The 15,267-nt window shown below is 41.8% G+C and overlaps 1 protein-coding gene across 1 annotated transcript in view; it reads right to left on the reverse strand.

Moving 5' to 3' along the window:
- LOC129459805 (zinc finger protein 681-like) overlaps window positions 1-15,267 on the reverse strand; it is a 152,716-nt gene that overhangs the window by 70,793 nt on the left and 66,656 nt on the right. Inside the window, 1 exon segment of the mRNA XM_055237016.2 lies at window positions 10,169-10,176. Coding sequence (XP_055092991.1) covers window positions 10,169-10,176 — 8 coding nt within the window.

The raw sequence follows: 15,267 nt of genomic DNA on the forward strand, positions 1-15,267 counted from the left end.
GCCCAAGTATGAGAGTCAACATGTCCTTCAGCAACACTTCAGGACCTTTAACCTTGGGTACGTCATCTCACAATTCAGAAGGGCCCTTCCAAACTCAGGAATGAACAAGTGGCTGTTGGCTGTCTAGGTTCTCCATGAGTTCACATTTATCATTGAATTTATGTCCGCTTAAATATCAGGTTTGTTTCTTAAATTTAGGTGTATAACTCTGATAACTGAGGGGTAATCATAGGTAATCTGACTTGAACCACAAAGTTTATTCAAATGTCACATCTAAAAAATTTTACTACTGGCTTATTTAACATAAAAATGTGTCAGAGGCTGGGCGCGGTGGCTCATGCCTGTAATCCCTGCACATTGGGAGACCGAGGAGGGCAGATCACGAGATCAAGAGATCAAGACCATCCTGGCCAACATGGCAAAACCCCGACTCTACTAAAAATACAAAAATTAGCTGGGTGTGGTGGTGAGAGGTGACAGTGTGCTGGCAGTCCTCACAGCCCACGCTTGCTCTCGGCGCCTCCTCTGCCTGGGCTCCCACTTTGGCGGCACTTGAGGAGCCCTTCAGCCCACCACTGCATTGTGGGAACCCCTTTCTGGGCTGGCCAAGGTGGGAGCCGGCTCCCTCAGCTTGCAGGGAGGTATGGAGGGAGAGGTGTGAGCGGGAACCCGGGCTGCGCACGGTTCTTGCAGGCCAGCTGGAGTTCCAGGTGGGCATGGGCTTGGCGGGCCCCTCACTCAGAGCAGCCGGCCGGCCCTGCCAGCCCCGGGCAATGAGGGGCTTAGCACCCAGGCCAGCGGCTGTGGAGGGTGTACTGGGTCCCCCAGCAGTGCCAGCCCACCGGTGCTACGCTCGATTTCTCACCGGGCCTTAGCTACCTTCCCATGGGGCAGGGCTCGGGACCTGCAGCCCGCCATGCCTGAGCCTCCCACCCCCTCCATGGGCTCCTGTGCGGCCCAAGCCTCCCCGACGAGCGCCACCCCCTGCTCCACGGCGCCCAGTCCCATCGACCACCCAAGGGCTGAGGAGTGCGAGCGCATGGCGCGGGACTGGCAGGCAGCTCTACCTGCAGCCCCGGTGCAGGATCCACTGGGTGAAGCCAGCTGGGCTCCTGAGTCTGGTGGAGATGTGGAGAACCTTTATGTCTAGCTCAGGGATTGTAAATACACCGATCAGCACCCTGTGTCTAGCTCAGGGTCTGCGAATGCACCAATCGACACTCTGTATCTAGCTGCTCTGGTGGGGCCTTGGAGAACCTTTATGTCTAGCTCAGGGATTGTAAATACACCAATCAGCCCTCTGTATCTAGCTCAAGGTTTGTGAACACACCAATCAGCACCCTGTGTCTAGCTCAGGGTTTGTGAGTGCACCAATCGACACTCTGTATCTAGCTGCTCTGGTGGGGCCTTGGAGAACCTTTGTGTTGATACTCTGTATCTAACTGATCTGATGGGGACCTGGAGAACCTTTATGTCTAGCTCAGGGATTGTAAATGCACCAATCAGCACCCTGTCAAAACAGACCACTCAGCTCTACCAATCAGCAGGATGTGGGTGGGGCCAGATAAGAGAATAAAAGCAGGCTGCCCAAGCCAGCAGTGGCAACCCACTCAGGTCTCCTTCCACACTGTGGAAGCTTTGTTCTTTCGCTCTTTGCAATAAATCTTGCTACTGCTCACTCTTTGGGTCCACAATGCTTTTATGAGCTCTAACACTCACCGCAAAGGTCTGCAGCTTCACTCCTGAAGCCAGTGAGACCACGAGCCCACTGGGAGGAACGAACAACTCCAGACGTACCGCCTTAAGAGCTATAACACTCACTGGGAAGGTCTGTAGCTTCACTCCTGAGCCAGCGAGACCACAAACCCACCAGAAGGAAGAAACTCCGAACACGTCCGAACATCAGAAGGAACAAACTCCAGACAAGCCGCCTTTAGAACTGTAACACTCACCGTGAGGGTCCGCGGCTTCATTCTTGAAGTCAGTGAGACCAAGAACCTACCAATTCCGGACACAGTGGCACATGCCTGTAGTCCCAGCTACTCAGGAGGCTGAGGCAGGAGAATCGTTTGAACTGGAGAGGCGGAGGTTGCAGTGAGCTGAGATTATGCCACTGAGACTCCAGCCTGGTGACAGAGCATAATTCCGTCTCAAAAAAAAAAAAAAAAAAGAGTGGCAGAGTATTTTCCTGATGTTCAACTATTTTTGTTTTTCCTGAATTAGCAGTTTTATGAGTCAGCGTCTTCTTTAGAATTCTCACAATCCTTACCCAGTCCAAACAATATAATTTTAAAATTATCAGAAACCTGTACTCAACTTGTCTGGGCTATTTCCATCTTTTCATGAACCTCCTTACAGACACAGTACTCTAGGATTTTGCATGCTTTTGAAGTTTATAGAAACTACATCAGAATTAAACCATTAACTGTAGAAATGACTTCAAATAATTATAAAGAAACAAGTGAAACAAATTTATTATGTCTATGACCTGCAATAACTCATCATAACCATAATTATGACTAATAGCTTATACTCAGATATATGATTTTTAGAAATTTCATAATATTATGAAATAAATGTTAATAATATATATTAAAATAGAAGTTGAAGAAGATCAAACATTATCTTTAATTCAACAATGCTTTTCATGTAATTTAACATATCAAATAATTACATTTTTTACTGTTTTGGATGTTGCATAGACCCTCTGTAGCATCCAAAAGTTAGGGGTCTAGGCCGTGCGCAGTGGCTCACACCTGTAATCCCAGCACTTTGGGAGGCCGAGAAAGCTGGATCAACTGAGGTCAGGAGTTTGAGACCAGCCTGGCCAACTTGGTGAAACCCTGTCTCTACTAAAAATACAAAAAATTAGCAAGGCGTGATGGTAGGCGGCTGTAATCCCAGCTACGTGGGAGGCTGAGGCAGGAGAATTGCTTGAACCTGGGAGGTGAAGGTTGCAGTGAGCCGAGATCATGCCGTTGTACTCCAGCCTGGGTGAAAGAGTGAGATGCTGTCTCAATAAAAAAGAAAAAAAAAAGTTAGGAGTCTAATAATACATAAAATTTGTGTTCAAGAGAAAATTGTTATACTTTTAAATTAGTGTATTATCAATGGTAAAGCTAATTTTAATAAAACCTTACAAATAAATTCATCAAATTTGTCATTTTTGGCCAATCTAGATTTCGATAAATATGTTATAATCTCTCGTAATTAATCGTTTAAACTTTTTATATTTTATTTTTATCTACTATTTTATTTTTTCATTTTGACACAAGCATTAAGTAATTTCAAACTACACTAAATGTTTCTAACTTCCTTCATCAAAAGCATTTTTTTTTTTTTTTTTTTTTGAGACAGAGTCTCGCTCTGTCGCCCAGGCTGGAGTGCAGTGGCGCAATCTCGGCTCACTGCAAGCTCTGCCTCCCGGGTTCACGCTATTCTCCTGCCTCAGCCTCTCCGAGTAGCTGGGACTATAGGCGCCCGCCACCACGCCCGGCTAATTTTTTTGTATTTTTAGTAGAGATGGGGTTTCACTGTGGTCTCGATCTCCTGACCTCGTGATCCGCCCGCCTCGGCCTCCCAAAGTGCTGGGATTACAAGCGTGAGCCACCGCGCCCAGCCATCAGAAGCATTTTTTGCTTTCGTTTCTACACTCTATGCAGAATTGTTTTTCATACATCTAATTGATTTAATTATATATAAATCACATTAACTCATTTTTTTTTAAGATGGAGTCTAGCTCTGTCGCCCAGGCTGGAGTGCAATGGTGGGATCTCAGCTCACTGCAACCTCTGCCTCCTAAGTTCAAGCGATTCTCCTGGCTCAGCCTCCAGAGTAGCTGGGACTACAGGCCCATGCCACTATGCCTGGCTAATTTTTGTATTGTTAGTAGAGACGGGGTTTCACCATGTTAGCCAGGATGGTCTCAATCTCCTGATCTCATAATCCTCCTGCCTCAGCCTCCCAAAGTGCTGGGATTACAGACTTGAGCCACGGTGCCTGGCCTCATTAACTCTTAACAACCTTTTAGTGAAATTCCTAGGAAGCAATTTTGAACTGTTTGTTTCAGTGTTTGTAGACAAAATTTATTTTATATTTTAAATAAAATATTTTTTAAATTTTTTTAAATAACAGGTCTAAATATATTTAGCTTTTTTATATTATATAAAAATAAGATTCTAATCAGGCATGGTGTCTCATGCTTGTAATTCCAGCACTTTGGGAGACCAAGACAGGAAGGCTGTTTAAGCCCAAGAATTCAAGACCAGCTGGGGCAACAATGCAAACTCTATGTCTACAAAAAATACAAGAATTAGCTGGGCATGGTTGCCCGCAGCTGTAATACCAGCTATTCAGGAGGCTGAGGTAGGAGGACTGCCTGAGTCCAGAAAGTTGAGGCTGCAGTGATCCATGATGAAGCTATTGCACCCCATCCTAAGTAATAGAGTGAGAACCTTTCTTTAAAAAAGACCAAAGCATATGAACTTAATGTTATGGGGTTTTTTTTTGGTTTATTATTATTATTATTTTAATAGTTTTGGGGGTACAGGTTATGTTTGGTTACATGGATAAGTTGTTTAGTCATAATTTCTGAGATTTTGGTGCATCCATCTCCTGAGTAGTGTACACTGTATCCAATGTGTAGTCTTTCATCTCTCACCCACCTCCCACCCTTCCACCTCAGTCCCCAGAGTTCTGTGTATAATTCTTATGCCTTTGCATAAGAGCTTAGCTCCCACTATAAGTGAGAACATATAATATTTGGTTTTTCATTCCTGAGTTACTTCACTTAGAGTAATTGTCTCCAACTTCATCCAGGTTGCTTCAAATGCCAATATTTTGTTCCTTTCTTGACTGAGTAGTATTTCATTGTTTGTGTGTGTTTGTGTGTGTGTGTGTATATATAGTGATATATATGCGTGTATATATATAATGTGATATATGTATATATATATATATATGCACACATATGTATCACATTTCTTTATCCATTCATTGGTTGATAGGCATTTAGGCTGGTTCTGTATTTTTACAATTGCAAACTGTGCTGCTGTAAACATGTGTGTGCATGTGTCTTTTTAATATAATGATTTCTTTTTCTGTGTGTAGATACCCAGCAGTGGGATTGCTGGCTCAAATGATAGTTCTACCTTTAGTTTTTTGAGTTTTTTTTTTTTTTTTTTTGGAGACAGATTCTCACTCTGTCACCCAACTGGAGTGCAGTGGCGCGATCTCAGCTCACTGCAACCTATGCCGCCCGGGTTCAAGGGATTCTCCTGCCTCAGCCTCCCAAGTAGCTGGGATTACAAGCAGCTGCCACCACGCCCGGCTAATTTTTTCTGTATTTTTAGTAGAGATGGGGTTTCACCATCTTGGCCAGGCTGGTCTTGAACTCTTGACCTCCTGATCCACCTGCTTCAGCCTTCCAAAAAGCTGGGATTACAGGCATGAGCCACCCTGCCCAGCCCTACCTTTAGTTCTTTAAAAAATCTTCGGCCGGGCGCGGTGGCTCACGCTTGTAATCCCAGCACTTTGGGAGGCCGAGGCGGGCGGATCACGAGGTCAGGAGATCGAGACCACGGTGAAACCCCGTCTCTACTAAAAAATACAAAAAATTAGCCGGGCGCGGTGGCGGGCGCCTGTAGTCCCAGCTACTTGGAGGCTGAGACAGGAGAATGGCGTGAACCCGGGAGGCGGAGCTTGCAGTGAGCCGAGATTGCGCCACTGCACTCCAGCCTGGGCGACAGAGCGAGACTCTGTCTCAAAAAAAAAAAAAAAAATCTTCATCCTCTTCATACTGTTTTTTTTATAGTGGTTTTACTAGTTTACATTCCCACCAGCAGTGTAAAAGTGCTTTTGTTTCACCACATTTCTGTCAACAGCCAGTATTTTTAAATTTTTTAATTACGACCATTCTTGTAGGAGTAAGGTGGTATCACATTGTTGTTTTGATTTGCATTTCCCTGATAACTAGTGATGTTTAGCATGTTTTTATATGTTTGTTGGCCATTTGTATATCTCCTTTTGAGAATTGTTTATTCATGTTTTTAGCTTATTGTTTCATGGGATTTTTTTTTCTGATTCTTTTGAGTTCCTTGTAGATTCAGAATATTTGTCTTTTGTTGGATGCATAGACTGAAGATTTTCTCCCACTTGGCGGGTTGTAAGTTTACTCTGCTGATTATTTCTATTGTGGTCAAGAATGTTTCTGGTTTAATTAAGTCCTGTTTATTTTTCTTTGTTTTTGTTTTATTTGCTTTTGGGTTCTTGGTTATGCACTATTTGCCTAAGCCAATGTCTAGAAGAGTTTTTCTGATGTTAGCTTCTACAGTGTTTACAGTTTCAAGTTTTAGATTTAAATCTTTTCTCCATATTGAGTTAATTTTTGTATAAGATAAGAGATGAAGATTCAGTTTTATTCTTCCACATGTGGTTTGCCAATTATCCCAGCAGCATTTGTTGAATAGGGTGTCCTTTTCTTACCTTACGTATTTATTTACTTTCTCAAAGATCAGTTGGCTGCAAGTATTTGGCTTTATTTCTGAGTTCACTATACTGTTCTATTTGTCTGTGTGTCTACTTTCATACCAGTAGCATGTTGTTTTGGTAACTATAGCCTGGTAGTATAGTTTGAAGTTAGGTAATGTGATGCCTCTGATTTTTTACTTTTTGCTTCGTCTTGCTTTGGCTATGTGGGCTTTTTTTAGGCTCTATATGAATTTTAGGATTTTTTTTCCTAGTTCTGTGAAGAATGATGGTGGTATTTTGATGAAAACTGACTTGTAGAATGCTTTCATCAGTATGGTCATTTTTACAATATTGACACTACCTATCCATGAGCATGGGATATGTTTCCATTTGTTTGTGATATCTATGGTTTCTTTAAGCAGTGTTTTGTAATTTTCTTTGTAGATGTATTTCACCTCCTTGGTTAGGTATATTTCTAATTATTTTATTTTTTTGCAGGTTTTCGCAACGGGTTGAGTTCTTGATTTGATTTTCAGCTTGGTAGCTGTTGGTCTATAGCAGTGGTGCCGATTTGTATACATTGATTTTGTATTCTGAAAGTTTACTGAATGTATTCCTTAGATCTAGAAGCTTTATAATAAATCTCTAGAGTTTTCTAGGTATAAAATCATAAATTCAGAAAACAGTGACAGATTGACTTCCTCTTTACAGATTTGAATGCAATTTATTTATTTATTTATTTATTTATTTTTATTGTCTAATTGCTCCAGCTAGGACTTCCAGCACTATGTTGAATAGAAATGGTGTAAATGACATTTCTTGTCTTGTTCCAGTTGTCAGGAAGAAAGTTTTAATTTTTCCTCATTCAGTATAATATTGGCCGTGGATTTGTCACAGATGGCTTTTATTACCTTAAGGTATGTAACCCCGTGCCAATTTTGCTAAGAGTTTCAATCATAAAAAGATGCTGGATTTTAAATATGTTTTTCTCGTCTGAGTGTAGTGGCTTATGCGTGTAATCCTAGCAGTCTGGGAGGCTGAGGCTGGTGGGTTGCCTGAGCTCAGGAGTTCAAGACTAGCCTGGGCAACATGGTGAAACTCTTTCTTTATCAAAATACAAAAAATTAGCTGAGTGTAGTAGCGCACACCTGTACCTTTAATTTTAGCTACTTGGGAGGCCGAGGCATGAGAATCTCTTGAACCCGGGAGGCAGAAGTTTCAGTGAGCCGAGATCATGTCACTGCACTGCAGCCCAGGTGACAGAGATTTCATCTGAAGAAAAAACAAATGTTATTCTGCATCTGTTGAGATGATCATATGGTTTTTGTTTTTAATTCTTCTTATGTAATGTATCACATTTATTGACTTACTTATGTTAAACCATCCCTACATCCTTGGTATAAAATTCACCTGATCATGGTGTATTATTATTTGATATGCTGTTGTATTTGGTTAGCTAGCATTTTGTTAAGAATTTTTGCATCTATGTTCATCAGGAATATTAGTGTGTAGTTTTGTGCTATGTTCTTTCCTGGTTTTGGTATTAGGGTGATACTGGCTTCGTGGAATGATTTAGGAAAGATACCCTTTTAGTCTATTTTTGAAATAGTTTTATTTGGGTTGGTACCAATTCTTCCTTAAATGCCTCATAGAATTCAGCTGTGAATCCATCTGGTCCTGGGCTTTTTGTTTTTTTTGGCAATTTTTTATTACTATTTCAATCTCACTACTTTTATTGGTCTATGCAGAGTTTCTACTTCTTTCTGGTTTAATCAAAGAGGGTTGTACATTTCCAGGAATTTATCCAACTCATCTAGGTTTTCTAGTTTGTGCATGTAAAAGTATTCATAGTAGCCATGAATTATCTTTTGTATTTCTGTGGTACTGGTTGTAATATCTCACATTTTGTTTCTAATGGAGCTTATTTAGATCTTCTTTTTTTCTTGGTTAATCTCACTAATGGTCTATTAATTTTGATTATCTTTTAAAAAACAAGCTTTTTGTTTCATTTGTCTTTTGCGTTATTTAAAATTTCAATTATGTTAATTCTTCTCTGATTATTGTTTGTTTTTTTTTTGTTTTTTTGTTTGTTTGTTTTTGTTTTTTGCTGGGTTGGGGTTTGGTTTGTTCTTGTTTCTCTAGTTCCCTGAGGTATGAGGTTAGATTTTCTATTTTTGCTCTTTCAGACCTTTTGATGTAGGCATTTAATGCTATGAACTCTCCTCTTAGCACCACTTCTGCTGTATTCCAGAGGTTTTGATAGGTTGTTGAGTTATAAAAAAATTTAAATTTCCATCTTGACTTCATTGCTGATGCAACAATTATTCAAGAGCAGGTTATGTAATTTCCATGCATTTGCATGGTTTTGAGGAATCATTTTGGAGTTGATTTCCAATTTTATTCCAGTGTGGCCTGAGAGAATACTTGATATAATTTTGATTTTCTTAAATTTGGTAAGACTTATTTTGTAGCCTATTATATGGTCTATTTTGGATAATGTTTTATGTGCTAATAAATAGAATGTATATTCTTCGGTTGTTGAGTATAATGTTTTGTAAATATCTGTTGTCAATTTATTCTAGAGTATAGTTTAAATTCATTGTATCTTAGTTGACTTTCTGTCTAGATGACTTTTCTAGTATTGTCAGTGGGGTATTAAAGTACCCCATTATTATTTTGTTGCTTTCTGTCTCCTTTCTTATGCCTAGCAGAAATTATTTTATAAATTTGGGAGCTCCAGTGTTAGGTGCATATGGATTTAGAATTGTGATCTCTTCCTGTTTGGACTAGTTCTTTTATTATTATATAATGTTATTCTTGTTTTGTGTTTTGTTTTGTTTTTTCACCATTGTTGCTTTAAAGTCTGTTTTGTCTGCTATGAGAATAGCTACTCCTCCTTACTTTTTGTTTCCATTTGCATAGAATATCTTTTTCCATTTCTTTGCCTTAAGTTTATTTGAGTTTTTATTTGTTAGGCAAGGCTCTTAAAGACAGCAGATACTTGTTTGGTAATTTTTTTTTTTCTTTTGAGATGGAGTGTCACTCTTATTGCCCAGGCTGGAGTGCAGTGGCACGTTCTTGGCTCACTGCAAGCTTTGCCTCTCAGGTTCAAGCAATTCTCCTGCCTCAGCCCCCTGAGTAGCTGGGATTACAGGCACACACCACCACACCTGGCTAATTTTTCTATTTTAGTAGAGATGGGGTTTCACCGTGGTGGCCAGGCTGGTCTCGGACTCCTGACCTCAGGTGAACCACCCACCTCGGCCTCCCAAAAGGCTGGGATTACAGGCGTGAGCCACCGTGCCCAGCCATAAATTTTTATTTATTCTGCCATTCTGCATCTTTTAAGTAGAGCACTTAGGTTATTGACATTTAATGTTAGTTTTGAGATGTGAGGTACTGCTGTATTCATCAGGTTAGCTGTTGCCTGAATATCTTTGAGGTTTTTTGTTATTGTTTTATAGGCCTTGTGAGATTTGTGTATTAAGGAGGTACTATTTTGGTGTATTTTGAGGTTTTGTTTCAAGATTTAGAAGTTCTTTTAGCATTTCTTCTATCGCTGACTTGGTACTGGTAAATTCTCTCAACACTTGTTTTTCTGAAAATGACTTTATCTCTCCTTCATTTATGAAGCTTACCCTCACTGGATACAACATTCTTGGCTAAAAATTGTGTTGTTTAAGGAGGCTAAAGACAGGACTCCAGTCCCTTCTTACTTGTAGGGTTTCTGCTGAGTAAACTGTGTTAATCTGGTAAGTTTTGTTTATAGGGTACCTGATGCTTTTCCTCACAGCTCTTATGATTCTTTTCTTCATCATGAATTTAGATAACCTAATGACTATATGAATAGGTGATGATCCTTTTGTGATAAATTTTCCAAGTGTTTTTTGAGCTTCTTGTGTTTGGATGTCTAGATCGCTAGCAAGGCCTGAGGATTTTTTCTCAATTATTCACCCAAATAAAATTTCCAAACATGTAAATTTATCTTTTTGTTTTTTTCAGGACCACCAATTACTTCTAGGTTTGGTCATTTAACATAATCCCAATTTTCTTAGAGGCTTTGTTCATTTTGTTGATTCTTTCTTCTTTGTCTTTGTCAGACTGATTTAATCTGAAAGACTTTTCTTCAAGCTCTGAAGTTCTTTCTTCGACTTGTTGTAGTCTATTGTTTAAACTTTCCAGTTTATTTTGTATTTCTGTAAGTGTGTCTTTCATTTCTAGAAGTGGTGATTGTTTTTTAATTTATAGTATTTATTCCTTTGGAAATTTTTAACTTCATATCTTGTATTAATTTTTTAAATTTCTTTAAGTTGGTTTTCTTGTTCCTCTGGTTTCTCTAGTAGCTTAATAATCAACTTTCTCAATTTATTTTCTGGCAACTCAGACATTTCTTCTTGGTTTAGAATGATTACAGAACAGCTAGTGCAATATTCTGGGGGTGTTATAGAACCTTGTTTTGTCATATTGGAATTACTTCTCTGGTTTCTTCTCATTTGGTTAGACTATTTCAGTGGAAAGATCTTGGACTCAAAGGCTCCTGTTCAGATTCTTCTGTCCCATGGAGTGATTTCTTGATGTGGTGTTTTCTCACTTTTCCTAGGGATGGGCTTTCTGCAAGTCAGACTACAGTGATTGTTATTGTTCTTCTGGGACTAGTAAACCAGCGGAGCTCCACAGCTCCAGGCTGATATTGAGGAATGTCTACAAAGTGTCCTGTGATGTAATCTGTCCTCAGGTCTCTCAGCCATGAATACCAGCACCTGCTTCAGTGGAAGTGGCAGGGAAGTGAAGTTGACTGTGTGAGAGACCTTGGTTGTAGTTTTATTTAGTGCATTGGTTTTCTCAATTGCTTGTTATGCAAGCAGTGAATTTGTCATGTGGACAGCCTCAGGACCTCTGGTTAGCCAGGATGTTACAGGTGGTGGAATTAGTTGTTTTTTTTTTTTCCTTGGAGCAGAGCTGTTCTGTTCCGAGTTGCTGTTATGGCTTGTGTCAGTTGGCCTCCAGCCAAAAGGTGGTGCTTTCAGGAGAGCACCAGCTGTGGTAGTAGAAAGGGGGTATAGACTTGCCCTATGTTAACCAGGATACCCGTTCAGGATTCTCAGGTGATGGGTGGGACCATAGATCTTCCAAAAGTTAATTTATTTCACCTTCGGCTACCAGGTTGAGTAGACAAAAATCATCAGGCGAAGGCAGGATTAGACTGGTCTGAGCTCAGGCTCTCAGGGGGTGTGGCTTGCTGCAGCCACTGTTGGAGGAGAGGTGGTTCTCAAGCCAATGGAGTTATGTTTTAAGGGAGGTTATGGCTGCCTTTGTTGCTTCATACAGAGCACCAAGAAAAGTGAGAAAGGCCGGGCGCGGTGGCTCACACTTGTAATCCCAGCACTTTGGGAGGCCGAGGCGGGCGGATCACGAGGTCAGGAGATCGAGACCAAGGTGAAACCCGGTCTCTACTAAAAAATACAAAAAATTAGCCGGGCGCGGTGGCGGGCGCCTGTAGTCCCAGCTACTCAGAGAGGCTGAGGCAGGAGAATGGCGCGAACCCGGGAAGCGGAGCTTGCAGTGAGCCGAGATTGTGCCACTGCACTCCAGCCTGGGCGACAGAGCGAGAGTCCGTCTCAAAAAAAAAAAAAAAAAAAAAAAAAGAAAAGTGAGAAAAAGCTGGCAGCGGCAGGCCTCACCCAGCTCCCATGCAGCCAACAAGGCCAGTCTCATTCCATTCCCACCCTGTCCTGCCAAAAGCATGGAGTTTATATCAAGGCAGCCAGCGTGCAGAGTTGAGATCTTGCCCCAGGCTACATGCCTATCCCTGAGAAAGTCAGAAAGGCTTTCAGGCTTCACGCCTCCCCACCTGCCCACACCCTTCGCTGCACAGTTTCTGTGCTTGTATCTGCACTTCCTGTTCACTTCTGCAGACTCTGCGCAGTAAAATTTATGCTTGGTCAAAATTATTGCACAGGTCACTAAAAGCTTTTTTAAATTTTTTTGGCCCCTCCCTAATTCTGCTGGCTGCCTTTCGGAAAGACCCTTGTGAAATAAAGTCAAGAATGACTCCTTTGGTCTTGAGCTGGGGACTGGGAATGCCTATAGGCTCTTTCCCTGGCTTCTTCTTCTTTTATATTTCACTCAGCTCCCTAAATTCATTTCACTTCTAGGTAAGGTTAAATACATTTCCTTTGATCTGGATTTTTCAGGTCCCCCAGTGGGGATGTGTGTTCAAAGGTAGACTTTCTTTCTCTCACACTTTGGGGAACTCACAGTTCTTCAGCTGTGTCACAGAGTTTGCAGTAACAAGCTGCTTCTTTCAAAGGGTCTGTGAAATCTTTTGTTTTTCCTGCTATGTTCCTGCAGTGATTATGTCAGAGGCGTTCAAAACAGAGCAACTCCATTTTGAGTGAGGGCTACAAAAATGAGGCTGAGACCCCGGGCGCGGTGGCTCACGCCTGTAATCCCAGCACTTCGAGAGGCCGAGGCGGGCGGATCACGAGGTCAAGAGATCAGGACCATCCCGGCTAACACGATGAAACCCCGTCTCTACCAAAAATACCCAAAAATAGCCGGGCATGGTGGTAGGCGCCTGTAGTCCCAGCTACTCAGGAGGCTGATGCAGGAGAATGGCGTGACCAGGGAGGCAGAGCTTGCAGTGAGCTGAGATCACGCCACTGCACTCAGGCCTGGGCGACAGAGCCAGACTCCGTCTCAAAAAAAAAAAAAAAAAGAGGCTGAGACTTGCTGGGCTGCATGCCCAGAAAATTAGGCATTCCTAGCCTCTAAATGTTTATGGTTAAGGGAACAAATTAATAATATTTACCAAACAGACTCAGACTTGGGAGTGTCCAGATAGCCTGATATCTGGAGAACAAAGGCATTCCTAATTTTGCTTTAAAGAAAATAATATCGATTCTCACAAAATGTAGTAAGTAAGAAAATTAATTATGTATTACAAATCCTTGTAGCAGAACACATCTTTCCATATATACAAGCATTGTACCTAGGGGGGATGCGTTCCTTCTCTTACTTTCAGGAACGTCCTGTTTTGTCTATGGAGTAGCTGTCCTTTCACCACTTTACTTTCTTAATAAACTTGCTTTTGCTTTGCACTGCAGACTTGCCCTAAATTCTTTCTTGCGTGAGATCCAAGAACCCTCTGTTGGAGTCTGGATCGGGACCCCTTTCCTGTAACATGTTTCTGGTGACCACAGAAGGGACTATAGTGCAGAAACCCTGACCCAATGGCTACCTTTGCCTAAGTGTTGAGGTCCTGTAATAGCTTTCTGGTGAACCACGGGACGATACTAAAGAAACCCTCCAATCCAAAGGAAATAGGCTGCAGCACTGATTGGATGACTTTGGGTAAGTGGTGGGGTACCTGGTTAAAGAATGAGATTGGGTTAGAGGCCCCTCTTAATAAAAGGAAAAATGCTTGACTGACCCCAGGGTCAGATGCTTGATTTAGGAGAGTTAGAGTACCTTCTAAGGTTTAGGGACCTCTCGGTAAAGTCCCTCTCAGCTGAAAACTGGTTTGGCACTGAAGGCTATGCTCTTTGTATTAATCTGCCTTCTCCTTGCTGCATGAATCAATTTATTGGGTGCTGTCTCTGTTTCACTGATGTGATTTTATTTTATTTTATTTTTTAGATGTGTCTCACTCTGCCCCCCAGGCTGGAGTGCAGTGGCAAGATCTTGGCTCACTGCAACCTCCGCCTCCGGGTTCAAGCAATTCTACTGCCTCAGCCTCTCAGTTAGCTGGGACTACAGGCGCTTGCCACCATGCCCGGCTGATTTTTGTATTTTTAGTGGAGGTAGGTTTTCGCCATGTTGGCCAGGCTGGTCTCAAACTCCTGGCTTCAGGTGATCCGCCCACCTCGGCCTCCCAAAGTGCTGGGATTACAGGTGTGAGCCACCGTGCCCCGTCTTCACTGTCATTTTCAGGAAACTTTAACTGATCTTAGGGATGTTAACTTATTCTTTTTCTATGTGCCTCCTGATTTCCGTCCATTTGCTTGTGAAACATTGGGAACAAAAAGCATTGACGGCTCCGTCTCCAAAATGGCTGATTGAGATTTAGTATTTAACAGCTATGAGCAATAAAATTACATAGATGTGGTTATGCTTTGTTGCCACTATAGTGACTAGGTGTGAACGAGAAGCACTAGGATGGAAATCAGAGGACTTTTGTCCTTGCTGTTTTGTTTCATTTTGCACACTAAAAATACAATTCTTTCCTTTCTTGGATTCAGGCAAACTGGCTCTGCTTGTTGAATCCACATTGTCGCTATTGCCCAGAACCTGCTTGCTCTGGTCATTCCCATCTAAATCTTCTTCATTTCCTTTGCCTTATTCGACATTTTTGTCAAAGTCCATTTGTGGTTTAAGATTCATGGCTTGGCTCACTTATGTTAGTTGGATAATGTGAAACATGTTTGATGAGAGAAAGAGAAGAAAAAGAGCTAGACATGCAAGATGATCCTTTAATGCAAGCCCCCCCTCGCACCCACCCCCGGTTCAGCGGGCAGTTTTGAGTGGAGCAGACCCTTCTTCTGTCACCTCTAAAGGTTCAGATGTGTCGGTCCTTTCTTCCTCTAGTCCACCTGAAAGTTCTGTTGATAATCCTTCACCTCCTCCTCCTTACCCGACTAGTCCCTCTCTACACCCACCACTCCCTGAGGAACTGAGCCCAGCGAGTACTACTCCTAGTGGAGCTGCCTATCAACTTCCAAAGGGAAATCTTTGTCCACTTACAGAGGCGGCAAATGGGGAAGAAGGGACTGTGAGAGAACATGTCCCCTTTTCTATGTC

The sequence above is a fragment of the Symphalangus syndactylus genome, chromosome 13 (genome assembly GCF_028878055.3).
Source record: "Symphalangus syndactylus isolate Jambi chromosome 13, NHGRI_mSymSyn1-v2.1_pri, whole genome shotgun sequence".
Lineage (NCBI taxonomy): Eukaryota > Metazoa > Chordata > Mammalia > Primates > Hylobatidae > Symphalangus > Symphalangus syndactylus.